This window comes from Physeter macrocephalus, chromosome 5 (assembly GCF_002837175.3).
Source record: "Physeter macrocephalus isolate SW-GA chromosome 5, ASM283717v5, whole genome shotgun sequence".
NCBI lineage: Eukaryota > Metazoa > Chordata > Mammalia > Artiodactyla > Physeteridae > Physeter > Physeter macrocephalus.
Window position 1 is genome coordinate 33,507,991 of NC_041218.1, and position 20,250 is coordinate 33,528,240.

Genomic DNA, 20,250 nt, shown 5'->3' on the forward strand with positions numbered 1-20,250 from the left:
CGCGGGTTCGTGCCCCGGTCCGGGAATATCCCACATGCCGCGGAGCGGCTGGGCCCGTGAGCCATGGCCGCTGGGCCTGCACGTCCGGAGCGTGTGCTCCGCAACGGGAGAGGCCCCAGCAGTGAGAGGCCCGCGTACCGCCAAAAAAAAAAAAAGCATCTCCCTAGAGAAATCCGGCTTTACAGAAAGAATAAAAGTCATCCTATTTCATGTATCGAGGGCACCCAACTGCTGAGAGATTCAGTAGCGTCCCACCTGCTGAGTGTGCTTTGTAAATGCTAGCATCTGTTGTACACCATTAATGTTTCCTAGCTCACAAGCTTACCAGTTGTTATGTGCTGTTTGCAAGGGAAAAAAGAAATAACTTTCATTAATAAAAGGAAAGAAGCACGGATGCTCACATGACTAGACTGAAATCAGGGCTCCTGAGCACGGGGAAAGCCAGCCACCTCCCCCAATCGTTTTACCTGTCCCTACCCCCAAACCCCCTCTGAACACTTTCCCACCACTGTTTGAAGCTGCTCTCCCCACATCCTTTCCTTGGCTTCCCTGATTTGCGATTCGTTCCTTAAGCAGTCACAAATCACTACACAGAAGAAATTTAAGAATCAACTATATCCCAGAGTCTCCTAAGATAACTATACTATAGTTTTGTAATATAATATAGAATGTGGAAATAACATAGACTTAATTACCTTTATCCTTACTTATTTCATAAAAACAAGATTTTGTTATCTTCTGTGGAACGGACTTTGGGCTATCATTTAAAAATTGATATTTTGCTCTACCAAAAATTTCTTTAAAAGGACAGAAAGAACATCTACAAATGACCAGAAGGAACTCTTTTTTTTTTTCAGAAGGAACTCTTAATCAAACCAAATGTTTGCAATCCTATAACAGGAAAACTTGATTTAATTCCAAAGGGTTATTCCTTTTGATTATATGAATTTTCACATGTTAAAACATTTAAATAATTTGACTGAGAAGACAGGGAGAATACAATATGAAAGCTAAGAACGGATAGGACCAGTCTGTAACATCTGGAATGCTAGGAATAAAAGATCTTGCTTGAAGAAAGCAGAAAGTTCAAGAATGGCAAATTTACTAACCCATGGATCTAGAAGGGAATTTGTAACCTCAAGTGAGTTATTTAATCTATTTTAACATCAGTTTTTTCAACTGTAAAGCGGAAATCATATTTGTTATTTACCCTTGAGGGTCCTCAATTTCACACTCATGTAAAACACCTAGATTCAAACCCCATGTAAAAGACCTAGTTCAGTGCCTTCTGCATAGTTGGTTCCCAAAAGCAATACCAAAGCTATCATTTATTACATGGATGCTGTACATAGTCAGCACACCTCACATACTGCTGTGGGGCACCCCTCTTCTTGCCGGTCTACAATTCAGGATAGTACAGCATCTTGTTACTAAATGGTTGGCTGAGAGCCGTGGTAATCATTGTGAAAAAGGAGACTGCTCTCCATTTGGTCCTGACCACCCAAAAAAGATTCATGGCTTTGCCTTTATTAGAAGAGATGGAAGGCTCCAAAGGACCCAGAACAATGGTCACAGAACTGGCAATGGCTCTCAATCACTTGTGGGGTAGAGTTTTCTTTGCCCCAAGTCTTTACTCTGCTTTCTATTTTATGCTGTTAAGGCATCTGCCAGGCCTTCATTCATTCATTTACACAGCACTAAATGCTCCATTCCAGGCATGGGCTGTGCTCCAGGTCCACAGAACACAGATGTAGGCCCTGCTACTACCAGTGCATGCCACAGACCCACAATGCCTCTCACAAGTTGCTCCCATTCACCACCCCCCCAAAAAAAAAAACCACTTTGGGACTCTTTCAGATTTCTCAGTTTCTCTAGCAGAATCGGAGAACATCAGCACTAAAAGGGACCCTAAAGGACCATGAACAGTTTCATTTAGAGATGAGGAATGAGGGCTACATGTCAAGGTGTGGTGACCTGACCAGAGTCACATAGCTAATTAAGTAGTTATTTAGCCTGAAGCCCCAGCTCTTGAGCCACTAATCTTACTAGGGCCCTAAAACAAGACATCTTTTTATAACTCTCTTGTTCATTTAAACAGACAGATGTAGCCTATCGCTTCCCTTTTAAAATCTTCACTTTCAAATGCCCTCCAACTCCACTGTCTCTTTTTGCTTTCTTAGCTATCAAAACTAATCAAGAAGTAGTCTATCAAATGGGACTGGATAATACATCCTAAGGTATAAATGATTCATGTTAATGGGGTATTTGCATTATAACAGGAGACAGAACTTCCACCCAGTATTTCTAATGCAAAAATAACAGACCTCAGTAAAGACTGGGTTATTCATGCAGCTGCTTGGGAGGCAAAGGAGGGTCTTCTCAAGCCTGTCCTATCAGAGCAGTAGATGGCTTCTTTCCTAACACAGTCCTTTATACTAGTGTCCACAATGCACTGGGGCTGATACTCTAATATGAATTAAATGAACAACTACTAAAAAGAAGTAGGAAAGGACTTGAAGCCTTCTTAAACTTCAAACCAAATCTTCTAATCTGGGGTCTTAGCATAATAATCTGTCCCATATACTGAAACATGACAGGATTTGGGCCAGAACCTCACAGTATTTTTAAAGAGCTGCACAGATCCAAATGGGCAGATGGTGTTATTTAACACGCACATATTTGGTGTCACTTTTAATTATTCTCCCTGGTGCATAACCTACAGTGTAAACAGCAAAGCTCTCATAAACAAATTTAGATTTTAAAACTAGCTCTTAGACATGCTAGTAGCTAAATGGAGTTGCCACAGTGGAACAAAACAGTTTTTAATCTGACAAATAACCATAAAATTAAAACATAAATTTACACATTTCATAGTCTTTAAAAGTGTAATCTCTTTACCCCAAGAATTATACAGATCAAGTAAGATGAGAACTAAAAAGCATCAATTAGGTTTGTCATTCAGGAAGTCAACAATGACCCTACCATCTAGCTGAAAGGTAAAGGCCCTAAAATATTTCATAATAGCTGAGTTGTATGTCTTGGTTGGTACTCTTGATTCTCTGGGGCTCAGTTACCTAATGTGTAAAATAAGGTCACTCAGTTAATGTTGGATGTATGGATGGATGGATGGATGGAAGGATGGATGGTTTGAAGACTGAATAGATAGATGGCTAAAAGGTTGAACGGATGGATGATAAGGGCTGGCCTGGTGATTTAATGGGATATTGTTTAAATAAACAGCAGGACCAATGAAAGGCTTTGTGTACATTTTGTTTGTTATAAAAAAAGAGAGACCTATACATATTTGTGGAAGAGGAAAGAAACTAGTAGAAAGAGAGAAACCGAAGTGCAAAAGCATACAAATGACCAGGAGGCATGACACCAAGAGCCCAGGAAGAACATTTACCCTGCCTTAAAAAGGTACCTTACCATTTCTTGCTCTAAGGATGAAAGGGAAGCAGTAATGAACAGAAGAATACATTCTATTTTGGAAAACAGGGTGTGAGATGAGCTGTTTTACAGGTAAGAAGGCAACAAATGGATAAAATGTAGGTGACACTGATCTCAGTGGAGATGCAGGTAAGGGTTATTGTCTGAGAATAAGGGAAGCAGGGATGCAATTGGGAATGTGAGGGTCAAAGAAATGGTTTGGATCAGAGGGCCATATGCTATACTCAGGACCCAGATCATATTTAAAACAAAGACTCATTTGTCAAGAACCCAGTTACCTAGGCCTCGTAACCCTCTCCATTACTGTATGACAGAAGCAGAGGGGATGGTCAAGGAGCAATGGGGCTGTGGGCTGGGAGTGGAGATCCAGGGTTGCAGCTGGCCTAAGGGTGTAAATTTATCTCATCTTCACCTGCAGGGAAGGAACAAAAATCTGGCAAAGGGTTAACAAACAAGGCGCTTCCATCTCTCTTGCAGACCTAAAAGCTGAATCTTTCCTAAAGATGCCTAGATTCTTCCTATCCAACAAGACCTCCCCTTCTTGAATTGCATGTTCTATATATAAAACACTTCTCTCCCCGTATCCTATAACATACTCAAAAATGCTTCAGGATTTCCACATAGCAGCACCATTGTAATTTCCACATAGCAGCACCACTGTAATTCCACAATGTAATTCCATTAAACCCATGGGAAACACAAAGATGTCACAGCCTGAAATTGGCTATGTGTTTCCCAAGGATTAAAGTAGATGATGATATCACAGGATAGATACAGCAATGGTGGAGATTGAAGAGGAAATATGAAACTCTGGCAGTCTACTCCCAAATAGACTGCCAAATTGACACCTGCTCTAAGTCTTGAAATATATCTAGTGGTAAACAGTTTTTTGACAAGAGGGGATCTTCTAGGCTTGAAGATAAACCAAGGCAATTGGCATGGATTATAATAATATCCATAACATTTTTAGTTTCCTGTTAGAATTTGCAAGTATACCCTTTCCTCCATACCACTGACCCTTTCAAAGTCCCTCCCAATTCCTCATGACAGAACTAACTTGCTTCCTCCCTCCCTCCCCCTTCCTTCCTTCCTTCCCTTTTTTCTTTCTTTTTCTTTTCTTTCTTTCTTTCTCTCTCTTTCTTTCTTTCTTTCTTTCCTTCCTTCTTTCCTTTCTTTTCCTTTCTTTCTTTCTTTCTCTCCCCCACACCTCTCTCTCTTTCTCTCCCCCTCCCACCCCCTCCTTTCCTCCTGGCTCCTGCCTGTTTTGTTTAGGAATACCAAAGAGCTACAGAGTGGGTCTTGGCCTCCTGCAGCCTTGGGCCCAGCCACTCACCCCTCAGTCATCTGTTCCCCTAACCAGTTCAGGGGGGCTGTGTAAAGAACTGCTCTTCATGTCCTTCCTCCCCCTTTCCTGGCCACCTATTGCCAAGGTTTTAAGAAAAGAGAGGAGACAGAGAAGTGAGGTTCTCTTCAAGGTCAACAGCCAGTGATCCATCCCCACCTCAGTGTCTGCATGTTCACAGGATGAGATTTTCCACTGTAGCATTAATGACTATGGCCTGGACGGGAGGATCACTCTCCTGGGGTGAAGTCATGGGGACCACTGACAAGTGGGAAATGCCAGCCTGTGCCATGGCGCCCAATCTCTGTCAGCTCCTCCTGGATGGCAGCTTTCCTCTAGGTCCTTGCCCTAGAGGTTCTGATTCAGCTGCTCTGGGGTGGTACTCAGAAATCCATCACTTTAAACAAGCTCCCCAGATAATTCTGACACAGTCAGTTAATTCATTCACTCACTGGATCTGTGTGCATTCCACAAATATTTCTTAAGAGTCTACCCAAACATTATACAGTTGAACACAAAAACACAGATATGTTCCTAGCCTTTGTGAAGTTTCCATCACAGAGAGGATAAGACCATAAATGTCACCAATGAAATTATAAATTGTGTTAAGTGATGGTCCATGTTCTAGACTGACCAAATCTGACCTAATCCATGGCTGATTGGAAAAAGAAAAAATGTTCCCTCCAGAGACATTTGCAGTCTCCCTCCCTCCCCCTTTCCTTTCTCTTTTTCTTTTTCTTTTCCTTCTCTCCTCTCTGCATTCTTATCTACCTGACCCATTTCTATGGGTCTGTTCAAAGGAATAAATCAACCACTAGACAATGCTGCTACCCATCTTCCTAGTCAACATGTTTATGAGAGGCAGAATGATGCTGGGACAAAGCAGTGGAAATTTAAATTCGAGCCTTCCCTATACCTTACCTAGCAAGGTGACCTAGGCAAGTCATAAGCTTTCTGGGTGCCTGTTCCTCAGGTCTTTGCTGGCTAAAACTGGATGGCTTCTGAGGGTTCCTTCCTCCAGCCCTGCAACTGCATGATTTTTCAGGTCAAGTGGAGGTCAAGTTCTTTAGATGAATGAAAAAGAGCTGAAAGGAGCCATAACAATCTTCTAGTCCCACTCCCTTACTTTTGAACAGGAGGGGATAGAGGGCATGGTCAGACAGATCCAAATTCAAATCTCACCATCTGTCTGCTATATATCCTTGGGCAATTTATTTAAATTTTGTGTCTGTTTATACTCAGAGCATAAAGGCATTGGTTATATCAACCACTTAGAATTTCAATGAAATCAGAATTAGAATTCACTTAGAATTAAATGAAATAATACATTCAAAGTGCTCAAAACAGTACCTGGCATAGATTGGAAAACACAATAAAAGGGCCTTTCATTACAACTGATTCCTATCTAATTGTCATCTCTTCTACTGCTTTTCTGAAAACAATTGTTTTACGCCTAATCCCTGAATTAATTCTTTTATTTACTATTTTAATTTTTTTTTCTTTTTTTTAAAAATTTATTTATTTTATTTTTGGCTGCATTGGGTCTCTGTTGCTGCGTTTGGGCTTCCTCTAGTTGCGGCGAGCGGGGGCTACTCTTCCTTGTGGTGCGCGGTCTTCTCATTGCGGTGGCTCCTCTTGCTGCAGAGCACGGGCTCTAGGCACGCGGGCTTCAGTAGTTGTGGCACGCGGCTTCTAGAGTGCAGGCTCAGCAGTTGTGGTGTATGGGCTTAGTTGCTCCGCGGCATGTGGGATCTTCCCAGACCGGGGCTCGAACCCGTGTTCCCTGCATTGGCAGGCGGATTCTTAACCACTGCGCCACCAGGGAAGCCCTAATTTTCTATTTTTATTCTTGATTATCATTTTTAAAAATATTGCTCTGGCTGCCTTTTCCCATATCTCTGTATTTAACATGCATGTGTAACACGTAGGTGTAGGAGCATGTTTATACACATGTTAATGGGGACATAGGGATCTATGTATAAATGTCAATACAGCAGCATTTTCTCCATTGTACCAACATTTTGAGAAAATTAAGGGGAGCATTTTCTCCACATATCCACCTTACCATTCTCAAGAGCAAAAACAAAACTCAGAAATTTTTTCCACAGAAATAAACATTGCACACAGAGGCTACATCAAGCAGACTGGGCATGTTCTTCCTACAGCAGATAAAAGACTAAATTGGTGGGTTTGGACTGTGACAACAGGTGCAGTTCCTGTGGCTGGAACTGGGCTGAGATGAGAAAGCTTGTGCCAAGTGGCCAGAGGGGACAGCTTGAAGTTAAGCAAGGGAAGGAGGTGCCTGGAGGGGATATGGGCCCAGGAACCGTAAGGGAAGAATGACGAGTAGGTGGCATAACAAACTCATTGCTGGCTTTCAACTTGTGAAAGAACTAGCAGTGATACCTAGTAAAATACACACTTCTGAGTCCTCACTTATTTTTAAACATGTTAGTGTAAAAGCAGCATTTGCCAAACACATTTTATTTCTATGTATGTTTGTTCAGTTAACTGATTTTTCCTTCATAGGGGAAATAGCAGGGGGGTTTTCTGTTTGTTTGTGTTTACCTCTCTTCGCCTAAGACACCACATTGCATGATCAGTATTCACCGCCTGGCTCCCTTGACATTGCTCATGGGAGAGTAGTTAGGTAATTATCTCTCTGGTGCCAGGGAACAAACCACTAAGCAGTTCTATGCACACAGCTATTCTGCAAAGCACCTGACCCTTGACCTCAATGCTGCCTCTCCATGAAATGCACTTGGCAGAAAAGAACAGTGGCTGAAGAGAAAGCTCAGCCCTGGGTGCATTTCAAGGGCTAGAAAAGCTGAGTCCCCAAGGGCTGGATACCACCAGTGTCAACAATCTCTAAAGGAGGAGCCTAAAGCTATCAAGAGCTATTCCCACATGGTAGTGACTTTGTCTTCAGTACGGACCAAGAATTTTTTTTAATATATTATTATTTTTTAAATTTTTATTGGAGTATAGTTGATTTAAAGTGTTGTGTTTAAGTGAGAGAGTGGCATGGACATATACACACTACCAAACGTAAAATAGCTAGTGGGAAGCAGCTGCATAGCACAGGGAGATCAGCTCGGTGGTTTGTGACCACCTAGAGGGGTGGGATAGGGAGGGTGGGAGGGAGGGAGACGCAAGACGGAAGAGATATGGGAACATATGTATATGTATAACTGATTCACTTTGTTATAAAGCAGAAACTAACACACCATTGTAAAGCAATTATACTCCAATAAAGATGTTAAAAAAATAATAATAAAAATTGTTTTAAATGAAATAAAATAGTTGTGTTACTTTCTGCTGTACAGCAAAGTGAATCAGTTATACATATACATATATCCACCCTTTTTTATTTTTCTATTTTTTAATTTTTTTAGAGGTGATTTAGTGTTCTTTACACTTTATTTTTATTTTTTTACATCTTTATTGGAGTATAATTGATTTACAATGTTGTGTTAGTTTCTGCTGTACAACAAAGTGAATCATATACATATATATAGATCTCCATATCTCCTCCCTCTTGCATCTCCCTCCCACCCTCCCTACCCTACCCCTCTGGGTGGTCACAAAGCACCGAGCTGATCTCCCTGTGCTATGCGGCTGCTTCCCACTAGCTATCTATTTTACATTTGGTAGTGTATATATGACAGACCAAGCATTTTTGAGAAGGCCTTTCAAAATCTTCACACATCAGAGGTTTTCCTTTGCTCAAAGTTTTACATTAGTCAGGAGTATCCTCTGCTTCCTAGGAATGCAGCAAGGCAAATATATCATAAAACAACACGGCAGCGATCATCAGGCTTCAGCAGCTGCACTCCACACACAGGGAGAAAGCCTCACAAGCCGGGATCTGCAAAGGTGGTCATGGTCTAAGGAAACCCCTTTATTTGGAGGAGAAGAGAAGCAAGGAGATGGGACATCACCATCTCTAAGTGAGAAGGGAAAATGACTGTTAGGCTTAGCTCACCCTGCATTCTGGTAATTAATTTATAGCCTAGTGAACCCACACCAAGATACTACTAGAATAAAATCCAGACTTGCCATTTGTTCAGCAAGCTGGAAAAACAGCTGAGAACTTAACCAGAGAGGCAGTGAAGTGAGTGATGAAAGCACAGGCTCTGATGCAAGCCAGTCTGGGTTGAAATCCTGTTCTGCCACTTGCCAGCTATGTGACCTAAGATAGGTTACTTCCTATCCAGCTTATGTATTAGTAAAATGGAAACAGCACTAGCAGTTACCTCATTGTACTGTTTCTTGTCCATGTCTCTATAATAATTAGTAATCACAGCAATATGTGTAGAGGAAAAAAAAGCTTTCTAAAACCTCTTTCTCCTTAAAGGTCCTTAATATAAATTTAATTATATTAGAGTGATTCCACTAGTTTAGATGGCCCCCTCTAAGGTCACTTAAATTAAAGAAAACCACTGCAGGTGTTATAACTTATTACACCTATAACTATTTAGCGCATAAGGCAATGGAGCCTTAGGGGTGATTATCATATTGCTTTTTGCCTACTGGGGATTTTTTTTCAAGGAAGCAATAGGGAAATATATGTAAATTTTAAAAGAAAAGGAGATGAAGGGGGAAAAAGCTTAGAACTGCCACATCCATGTCAATATATTTAAAGAAACTGAGCTATATTTCTACTGATCTTGATTATGTCCAATAATCCATTTTGAAAAGGGCAATGAAAAACATTTTAGTTTAACCGAGTCACACTTACCTTATAGTATCTTAGACATTAGAATTTGACACAGAATTATGTCTTCCTTTATTTTCCATTTTGTTTTTTCCTTCAACAAAAGCAGTATATAATTGTTTAAAAAAATCTTTTTTCCAATATTTTAAAAACATATGACCTGGATAGTAAAAGGTCTCTATCAGTCCCCTATCCAACATAAACACACACGCAGTCACTGTAAGGTGCTGGTATATACTCTTCCAGAATTTTTTCTTGTACATATATAACATATATATTAGTAATCAGCATGTTTTTAAATAGAAGGGATTCCACCACTTACCAAAATAAGCCCTGATATTAGTGAGGAAGTGCCTGTCAGGGCCACGTAGAACTTCGGTGTTAATGTGTTCAAAAACATGCTCACTGAAAAACAAGAGAGAGGGAGAAGAACAAAGAATGCATGAGTATGTCATCAGTAAAACCAGTTCTCATTTTCCTTTCTGGTGAAATCATTTGTTTCTGATGACAAGAATTATTAGAATCATAGCCAAGGGCCACTAAAATGGTTCAGCACTACACAGGCTCGGAATACTAGATTCAAGTTATATATTCTAAAAGAAAACAACTACATACAAGAAGAAAGGGCAGCTTTTTGTTTCTGCTCCCAGAACTATTGTTGTGAATGATTTTCATGGATTTACAGCCACTGAGGAGTCAAATCAAAGCTGGTTATTAAACTGTTAGAGAGGAACAGAAGGTACCCTAATATGTTTTGTGGGACCCTCACATCAGAGTCTTTGATGAGCCAACAAGCATATTTCAACCTTAGAACAAATGAAAAATAACTATATTAAACAGTTATTAAAGATTCTAACACTATGTTTACCCCTGAAAAAGAAGGGACGAGTTAGCATATAAGTTAGCATATATCAGTAAAATTTTTTCAGCTAACTTACAAGGTTGTCAGACTGCTCATCAAAATAATTGTATTCAGTGCAGAAAAGATGAAAAATAAGCCACTAAAAATGAATGTGTCAGACACCTTCCTGACCTGCTCCTGACACTTTGTTGATATCAACTACACAGTTGATCTGGTTGCCCATTAAGTAAGGTCACTTATACATTTTATAAGTATATTTTAAGTCATTATTTATATCTAGAAATTGCACAAAACTTTGACTACTACCAAAACAACAACTGACCTAAAGGGTTTTTTGCATGCGTATTCACATTTCTTTACCGAATATGTTTGTGGAAGGGGATCATATCCAGTCCTGTTTTAAAAGGAAGAACATTAGAAGTAGGACTTTTATATCATTAGGGGAAAAGGCTTTTGTATTTGTCAAAGCAAAGTCACCAGCATGAACAGAGATCAGCCCAGAAAGCAAAGTCACCAACATGAACAAAGATCCTATGCTCACTCATTCAACAAATGCTTCTCTCTGTTTATGAATGAGACTGTGGACAAAGAATGGAAGCATGATTCAGAGACAGCTCCCACCCTCTAGAAGGCCAAAGGCTAGCTGGGAAACAGACACGTAAACAAGCAATCACCAGACAGTTTTGATAAGTGCATAGAAGGGTCCTGTGCACAGAATTTTATGAAAACACATAAAAGGTATGCATCTCAGGCTGGGAGTCAGGAAGATGTCTGGGAGAGTAAGCAGGAGTTAACCAGACCAAAGTGGGCAGGAGGAGGAAAGGAGAGCAATGTGAGCGAAGGACGGGGCCTGCTTTGAGGCCCTGAGGAAACAGCACACAGCCTTTCCAGCTGGTTGCACGGGTTGAAGAGGGAAGGAGCTTGGGCTGTGGACCCTTCGCAAACGCACAAACGTGGAAGGATGCACTAACTCCATCCTTCCTGGTTACTGGGCATGCTCTCAGTAAACCTTCTCCCCGCAACACCCACTTTAAATGGATTGGTTTGTCGTGACTCATGGTCTGTCATTTGCAATCACGAATCTGGACTAACACAAAGTGCTCAGTCAATAGTCACAACTTGACTAAGTGGACTCTTTCAGGGAGGCAGAGAAAAGCACAGAAGAAGCAGTCAGCCTAGGGCTGTGAGGCAAGAGGAGGTACAGTTGAGCTGAGGTGGTTATGCTTGGCCATTAAGAAAACTAACCTAAAGCTTGTAATTGACAGTCTGATTCTGAGGTGCCTAAAATTCTCAAAATTCCCCTCCTCATGCTATGAATGATCCCACATTTTCCATTATTTTAAAAAAGTCACCAAAATAGAGTACTCACTTTGTTATTCTGTATTTATGAACATTCATATCTGTACCATATACTTTTCAGTAAGTTTCTGGGGACAAACTGAACATAGAATTCAACAAAATCCATTTCTAAAAGAAAGAGGAAAAGACTTGCCTGAATTTGAAGTGCTTTGGTAGCCCTGCTAACTCCCCAGCAACAAAGGCACAAAGCAATAGAGGAAAAAAGATTTTCTACTGAAAATTGCTGATCCACTGGGGACAAAACATTATAGAATGAACTGACAAGTGAAAAAAAAGAAACTATGTGAGTTTTTTAAAGAGATAAAAATAAACATTCTATACCTTTAGTTTTACCTAAGATTATATAGCTACCATAGGTAATACAAAAATTAAAACATGCTTCTCTACTATATCCAGTTATAGAAAGCTACCAGAGTTGGGAAAGAGAGTGGTGGGCATTAAAAGAAATAGAGACACAAATAAAGAATGAGAAAAATAGAAATATAAAACATTTAGAGAGTGGGAGGTGTTCATTTAATAACTATTAATTTTACAGTCTTACTGGGCATTCTGGCTAACATCATTAAGACATGGCATTTAGCAATTCAGAGCACAAATATCAACAATCAGTCCTTGCCATTTGAATCTATCTATCTATGTGTTTAAAGTTTAAAACAAAGCAATTTTACAAATTAGAGAACTTAATTCTCACTTCAACTCTGTGAGGTCAATATTATTATTCATCTTATTTCACAGGTGGAGGCTGGGCAAAGAGCTGACCACCAGTCATCCAGCCTCCAGAGCTCAGGCTCATGGCATAAAGGGTGCAACATGAGAACGCTGCTGAAAAGCATTAAGGAACAAAATAGCAAAAGGAAAACAGTAGCCTTTCATTAGAAAAGGAGAAGAAGCTCTAAATAAGTGATACTGAAAGATGGATGTTTTTTAACACTGTACTTATTTTTATCACTGACTGTTAAAGATAAGTCCACTGGGATCTTATCATCAGTGTGTGTAGCCCCAGGGTGGAAGGGCAAGAAGCCACCCTGAAGGGGAGCATCTAGTTAAAGATTCCCCCGTTAAATTAGGAGGGCTGCACATTGCAAACCGGACTGCCTTAAACCTAGGAATATCTGGCCTAGTTTCATCAGGGTCACTAGCAATTATTTTTGAAAATATATGAGGGTCTGATGAAGTACCTAAAAGATCAGAAAACTGTGGGGTGTGTGGTTTGAAACATAAAGTGGATATTCCTGGGGCTTCCCTGGTGGCGCAGTGGTTGAGAGTCCGCCTGCCGATGCAGGGGACGCGGGTTCGTGCCCCGGTCCAGGAGGATCCCACATGCCGCCGAGCGGCTGGGTCCGTGAGCCATGGCCACTGCGCCTGCGCGTCCGGAGCCTGCGCTCCGCAACGGGAGAGGCCGCAACAGTGAGAGGCCCGCGTACCGCAAAAAAAAAAAGTGGATATTCCTGACATCTGTAGACATATCGATACTATCTCCACAGGTGCTGGGGCTAAGGAAAAACAAATTCAAAAACAAACAGTAAAGCCTAATCTAGCTTTGGTAAAAATAAATTATACAATGTCCTACAGCAACCTGGAAACAAAAATTAATAAGTCAGAAGGCTTTTCATCAGATCCAGATGGGCACTCTAACCGGTCACTGCTCAAAGAATACTGCATCAGTTATTCAAGGGCAGCCTTAGGGACTGTGTCATCAGGCATTCTGAAGATGCTGAACTTTAACTTGGTACAGTCTTCTCATTTAATCAATGAGTAAACAGGAAGAAATTAAGTACAGGTCTGAGAAGAAACGAGGTAGGAGGGATGGGTTAATGGATTGAAAACTCAATGACCCCTCTGGATCACAGAAGTGAGGAGGGAAGAATATAGCACAACAGGTCAACTGTGGAAAGTGAAGAATCACTCCTGTGAGCAGGGAACTAGAACACCGGAGGGCTTAATGAGGAGTCACTCGGAATGGCCCTGTGAGGCCCTGTCTGTGAGGAGCCAGCCCTGTTTCTGGCCCTCGTGACAGTAAGAGCCTTCTCCTGTATCCTTCAGAGCACAAACAAGTCCCAAATTAGACTCCTGGAAAAGATGTTCTGTAAAACAGAGTGAGCACATAACGCTTAAGAAGTGTTTGACTCCTTAAGATATATTCCGCCTTATTCAAGCCCTTGAAAGAAGAGGTTGGGCTTCCCTGGTGGCGCAGTGGTTAAGAATCCACCTGCCAGTGCAGGGGACACGGGTTCATGCCCTGGTCTGGGAAGATCCCACATGCCACGGAACAACTAAGCCTGTGCACCACAACTACTGAGCCTGTGCTCTAGAGCCCATGAGCCACAACTACTGAGCCCATGCGCCACAACTACTGAAACCCATGCACCTAGATCCGGGGCTCCGCAACAAGAGAAGCCACCGCAATGAGAAGCCCGCGCACCGCAACAAAGAGTAACCCCCGCTCGCTGCAACTAGAAAAAGCCCGCGTGCAGCAACACAGACCCAACACAGCCAAAAATAAATACAATAAAAAATAGAAAAAAAAATTTTTTTAAAAAGAAAGAGGTTAAGGCAGCATCAAAGACTTGGAGGTACTGACTAGATAGAGCTGAATATGCAGTGTGATAAAGTCTACAACACCCAAAAATATGGGTCTGCTTTGTCCTGTGTTCCATTGAACACCTTGCTAAAATAGGGCATGTGAAGTAGAAAAAATTAGAAAGTTATAACAATTAGCAATCACTGAAAAGATTAAGACTAAAGTCCCTAGGAATAAAGGTTAAAGAAACTACGTCTATTTAAGCTGTATGAAAAATAATAATAATAATAAAGAGATTTTGTGTAAAAGCATTATGCCTGGGAAAGAGAGCAGGGTTAGGAGACTTCGTCTCTAAATGTGAAACCAACTGCAGCATGGTGGCCCTGGGAAAGTCCCACACCTTCCCAGAGTAGTTCTGAGGCTCACGTGAAACAGGCATTCCCTCAACCCTCACAGTGAGGTGCAATTTATTTTCCCAAGGAGTTGACAACTTCTACCAGAGAAGTACATAATAAGCATCCCAGGGAAAGGAAATGTTTATCTTGTTTAATTTTACTTTTTCTTCATTTCATTTAGCTGATGATCATTTAGGTCAATGGTCCCAACCTGAGTCTCCAGCCTAAGTGAACTTGGAAGTAGACTCTCCCTCATTTGAGCCTGAAGATAAGATCACAGCCTGACAGACACCTTGATTACAACCTAGTGAGACCCAGCTAAACTGTGCCTGTACTCCTGACCCACAGAAGCTGTGAAATAATAAATATGTGCTGTTTTAAGCTGCTATATCCATGATCATTTGTTACGCAGCAATATGAAACTGATAGAATCATGTATAATTCATGAAAGTGAAAATCCATGTGGACATCCAATAACTCCAGCTAACTGCAGTGAGCCCAGAAAGGGTGCTAAGATAAGCCAACTCTATCTGCTCCAAGAGCGTCTTTCTAAACTGTTCCTAAATAAAATACAACTTCAAACTCTGCTGCCATGACAGCATGTTATTCATTCCACATGCTGATCTGTGATTGCCTTTGCAAATCCACTAATATTAAAGTAAAAGCTCAGAGGAAATTTTTTTAAAATACGGAAACTAAGTATCTTCATTTTACCCCAGTAAATGGTCTTTAAAAAAAATAGGCACATTTTATATATACAACATTTGCATGTTTCCAAAAAAAGTCAGTTTTACATCTGCAAAATTGCATCAGTTCAACAGAAGATTAAAAGCACACCAGGAGCACATTTTCTCATTTGTTGCTTCTGTTTCCCTTCTCCTTGCCCTTTACCCCTGGTCTCCTTGAGCTCTGATAAGGTCTCAAGCTTTATGCATCACAATTCCCTGGATAAATCCTGTGGCATTTATCCTTGAGAGGAAAAAGACATGGAAGTATATTTTTAGACCCGTTCTTATGGCAAGAAACCTTCATAAATCATTCTGTCTACTCTTCCCTCTACCCTTGATGTTGCCTTGGCAACTTTACAGGTATACTGTTTCTGCTTTACTGGGCATCTGGCTCTACTGAGGAGTGGAGCTGAGCACGTTCTTTTCTCAGCTGTGATCGGGGAAACTATAACGAAGCAGTATTCAATCTTCATGGTTCCCTGTCCTTTGCTGGAGGGAGGCCATCTGTCAAGCCATGAAGGACTGCCCAAAGCCCAGTCACATACAAACCTCGCTAACCCAAAAGGACAAGTGAAGCAAGATCTCAGATTACCTGTTCCCTTTTATTTACAAGCAACCTGATGACGGGGAACTCTAGTCAAGAACAGGAGAGAGGCTTGTATAAGTCTTACATTTTTAGCTATTTAAAACATGCTTTAATTTAGGGTTGAAGATTTATGAATCTTTTTGTTTCTCATAAACTGTTTAACATTAGGAGGAAAAAGACATATTTGCCTCTAATGGGAGAAAATCTTCCCTATACTTATTCTGCAAAGAGACAGAAGCCTCGTGGAGACATGGTCCTCCAGGGTCTGGCCTCCTCTAGCCTACAAGCACTCACTGTGCCTCCATCATACAGCATCCAGCACCCAGCATAGAGCCTGGTCCACAGGGGTACTCAATGTTTGATGAACACTGCATGCCTGCATAAGGGTAGAGGACTAGGTGATGAAGTTGTTATAACATTATCCCAGGACTTCTGATTAAAAAAACAAAAAAAACTTCCTGTATCTGGAAAAATAGAGTCTTTGATGGCTCTAACCTTGTCTTCTGATCGTGTGTGTTTGTGTGTGTGTGTGTGTGTGTGTGTGTGTGTGTTTCTATCCCCAGAGTACCTGCACAGTGTGAGATGCTTATTAGGTAGATTGAATGACCACTACTCACCAATAAATCAAGAAGGTCCAGACATACTTATACTATCCTCACACAGCAAGACCTTGGCTATGTAGAACCCTCAGAACTAAATTATTTGAGATAGCTAAGGAACTATCCTATTAAAAACCACACGTTTTCTTTTTAAAACAATTTAACAAGGAAATGTTTACAAAATGCATTACATACTTGACTGCATCTTTAAACAAAATATTCAGAAAATATTTCAATCTTTATTTGATGGCCCTAAGTCAACAAAATTAACATAAACTATAGTACTGTGCTAGCATTCAGAAATGTTTTTAGAAACTGTTCAAGTACTCTATGTTTTTTCCCTCCAAAATGAAGTCATCCCAGACTGTTTTCAGTCTTTCTCATACCATTTTTGTTACCTGGCATACTATTATTTGTTGTTGTTGCGTGCCTGTTTCAAACCACTTTCTCTCCTTTTTAATATGCTACTTAAAAATCTACTGTTCCTTCAAAGGCAAAAAATAACTTTGGCCATTCAATAAATATTGATGTTTAACATATGTCAAACACTGTAAAATGCTGGGGATACAAAGATATATAATACATAGTTCTTGTCCTCAAGGAGCTCAGGACTTTGTGGAAGAGGCAGACATGGAACCGAACTAACAGGCAATAATTCTGAGCATTACTCTGGAAATAGAAAGTTGGTACTTCTAACTCAGCCTTGGGCTAGGGTGGGGGACAGAATGTTCATCAAGGAATGTTCCTTTGAGAAGACTGCTAAGCAGAGCCAAGGATGTTCATTGGATCTATGTAAAATAAGACCCGTGATCTCACATTGGTAACTCTTTGATGCTCATCTGTATGGGTTATATACACTGGCCTTTTGTTCTTAGAGCTCGGTGGTTTGACGAGTTAAGATGACTGGATGGCTGAATTCCAGAAAGGTCCAGTATCACTGTAGTGAACTATAATACACACTTCGGTAGGGTGGCTGTAACCAGTGTTGTATAAGAACACTCTTCGTGGTTCTTGTGTTCACACTGGAGGGCTCCAAAAGGCTCCTTACAGAATCTGCCATGAAAAATGTGCTTGGACTTCTCTATCATCTTGAAAAGAATATGGTCATCAGCTTCTCATTTACCCCTCCTTTACTGGAAGTTATTTTTTTAAAAAGAAGCCTTAATGGTTTCATTTACGAAGATTACATGTGGCAAAGTTCATTACTTAAAGGGTTAGAATAGATGTAACTACCTAAAAGCGTTCAAAATACTCGTGGCAATCAGGTGTCTGAACAGATCATTGTTAACTCTAAGATGCATGGAAATAACTAAGAAAGGTAAGAAGAATATAAACAAGAGTAATGAATCTATAGTCTAAAACATCTTTCAGGAAATGTTCTACATTTATTAATATTAGCTAGCTCATTCATTTATCCAAAATATATGTGGCTTATAAAAGGTACAAGACACTGGGATTGTGAAATTAAAAAAGAACAAGACTGAGACTTGGTTTTATTCTGTTAGGATTGCTCTATTTTAGGTTTTGTTCTTAGTGCTAGGGCATCACTCTTCTTTAGGGAGTAGAGCTTTTCCAAGGTGTAGCCATTCTGTGGTCCTAACTGAAGGCTAAGGTGTGCAGTGAGGCCTGATTTTAACAAATGGGACATTGAGATTGGTTCAAGATGGTGGAGTAAAAGGACGTGCTCTCACTCCCTCTCGCAAGAGCACTGGAATCACAACTAACTGCTGAACAATCATTGACAGGAAGACACTGGAACTCACCAAAAAAGATACCCCACATCCAAAGACAAAGGAGAAGACACAATGAGATGGCAGGAGGGGTGCAATCACAATAAAATCAAATCCCATAACTGCTGGGTGGGTGACTAACAAACTGGAGAACACTTATACCACAGAAGTCCATGCACTGGAGTGAAGGTTCTATGCCCCACGTCAGGCTTCCGAACCTGAGGGTCCGACAACAGGAGGAAGAATTCCTAGAGAATTAGACTTTGAAGGCTAGTGACATTTGATTGCAGGACTTTGGCAGGACTGGGGGAAACAGAGACTCCACTCTTGGAAGGCACACACAAAGTAGTGTGCGCATCAGGACCCAGGGGAAGAAGCAGTGACCCCATAGGAGACTGAACCAGACCTACCTGCTAGTGTTGGAGGGTCTCCTGCAGAGGCGGGGGGTGGCTGTGGCTCACCATGGGGACAAGGACACTGGCAGAAGTTCTGGGAAGTACTCCTTGGCATGAGCCTTCCCAGAGTCCGCCATTAGCCCCACCAAAGAGCCTGGGTAGGATCCAGTGTTGGGTCGCCTCAGGCCAAACAACCAACAGGGAGGGAACCCAGCCCCACCCATCAGCAGACAAGCGGATTAAAGTTTTACTGAGCTCTGCTCACCAGAGCAACAGCCAGCTCTACCCATCACCAGTCCATCCCATCAGGAAACTTGCACAAGCCTCTTATATAGCCTAATCCACCAGAGGGGAGACAGCAGAAGCAAGAAGAACTACACTCCTGCAGCCTGTGAAAAAAAACCCATATTCACAGAAAGATACACAAGATGAAAAGGCAGAGGGCTATGTACCAAATGAAGGAAAGTGATAAAACCCCAGAAAAACAACTAAGTGAAGTGGAGATAGACAACCTTCCAGAAAAGAATTCAGAATACTGATAGTGAAGACGATCCAGGATCTTGGAAAAAGAATGGAGGCAAAGATCAAGAAGAAGCAAGAAATGTTTAACAAACACCTAGAAGAATTAAACAACAAACAAACAAAGATGAACAAAACAATAACTGAAATGAAAAATACACTAGAAGGAATCAACAGCAGAATAACTGAGGCAGAAGAACAGATAAGTGACCTGGAAGACAGAATGGTGGAATTCACTGCTGCGGAACAGAATAAAGAATAAAGAATGAAAAGAAATGAAGACAGCCTAAAAGACCTCTGGGACAACATTAAACAGGAAATAGCCACCGAAGTCCAGGAAGTGCAGAGAGTCCCATACTGGATAAACTCAAGGAGAAACATGCTGAGACACATAGTAATCAAATTGGCAAAATTAAACACAAAGAAAAATTATTGGAAGCAGCACGGGAAAAACGACAAATAACATACAAGGGAACTCCTATAAGGTTAACAGCTGATTTCTCAGCAGAAACTCTAATTAAAACCTTTACAGACAAGCAAAAGCTGAGAGAGTTCAGCACCACCAAACCAGCTTTACAACAAATGCTAAAGGAACTTCTCTAGGCAAGAAACACAAGAGAAGGAAAAGACCTACAAGAACAACCCGAAACAATTCAGTAAATGGTAATAGGACCATACATATCGATAATTACCTTAAATGTAAATGGATTAAATGCTCCCACCAAAAGACACAGACTGGCTGAATGGATACAAAAACAAGACCCATATATATGCTGTCTACAAGAGACCCACTTCAGACCTAGGGACACATACAGACTGAAAGTGAGGGGATGGAAAAAGATATTCCATGCAAATGGAAATCAAAAGAAAGCTGGAGTAGTAATACTCATATCAGATAAAATAGACTTTAAAAGAAAGACTGTTACAAGAGAAAAGGAAGGACACTACATGATGATCAAGGGATCAATTCAAGAAGAAGATATAACAATTATAAATATATATGCACCCAACATAGGAGCACCTCAATACATAAGGCAACTGCTAACA

General features: G+C 40.9%; 1 protein-coding gene across 10 annotated transcripts in view; it reads right to left on the minus strand.

The window, feature by feature from the left end:
- ST7 (suppression of tumorigenicity 7) overlaps positions 1–20,250 on the minus strand; it is a 288,195-nt gene that overhangs the window by 114,347 nt on the left and 153,598 nt on the right. For all 10 annotated transcript variants that reach the window (XR_003679746.2, XM_028489838.2, XM_028489837.2 and 7 more), the window contains exon 2: positions 9,832–9,914. Coding sequence is in view for 9 of the 10 variants with exons in the window: in XM_028489838.2 (XP_028345639.1) it covers positions 9,832–9,914 (83 nt within the window). In the remaining variant the exon portion in view is untranslated. The remainder of the gene's footprint in view (positions 1–9,831; positions 9,915–20,250) is intronic.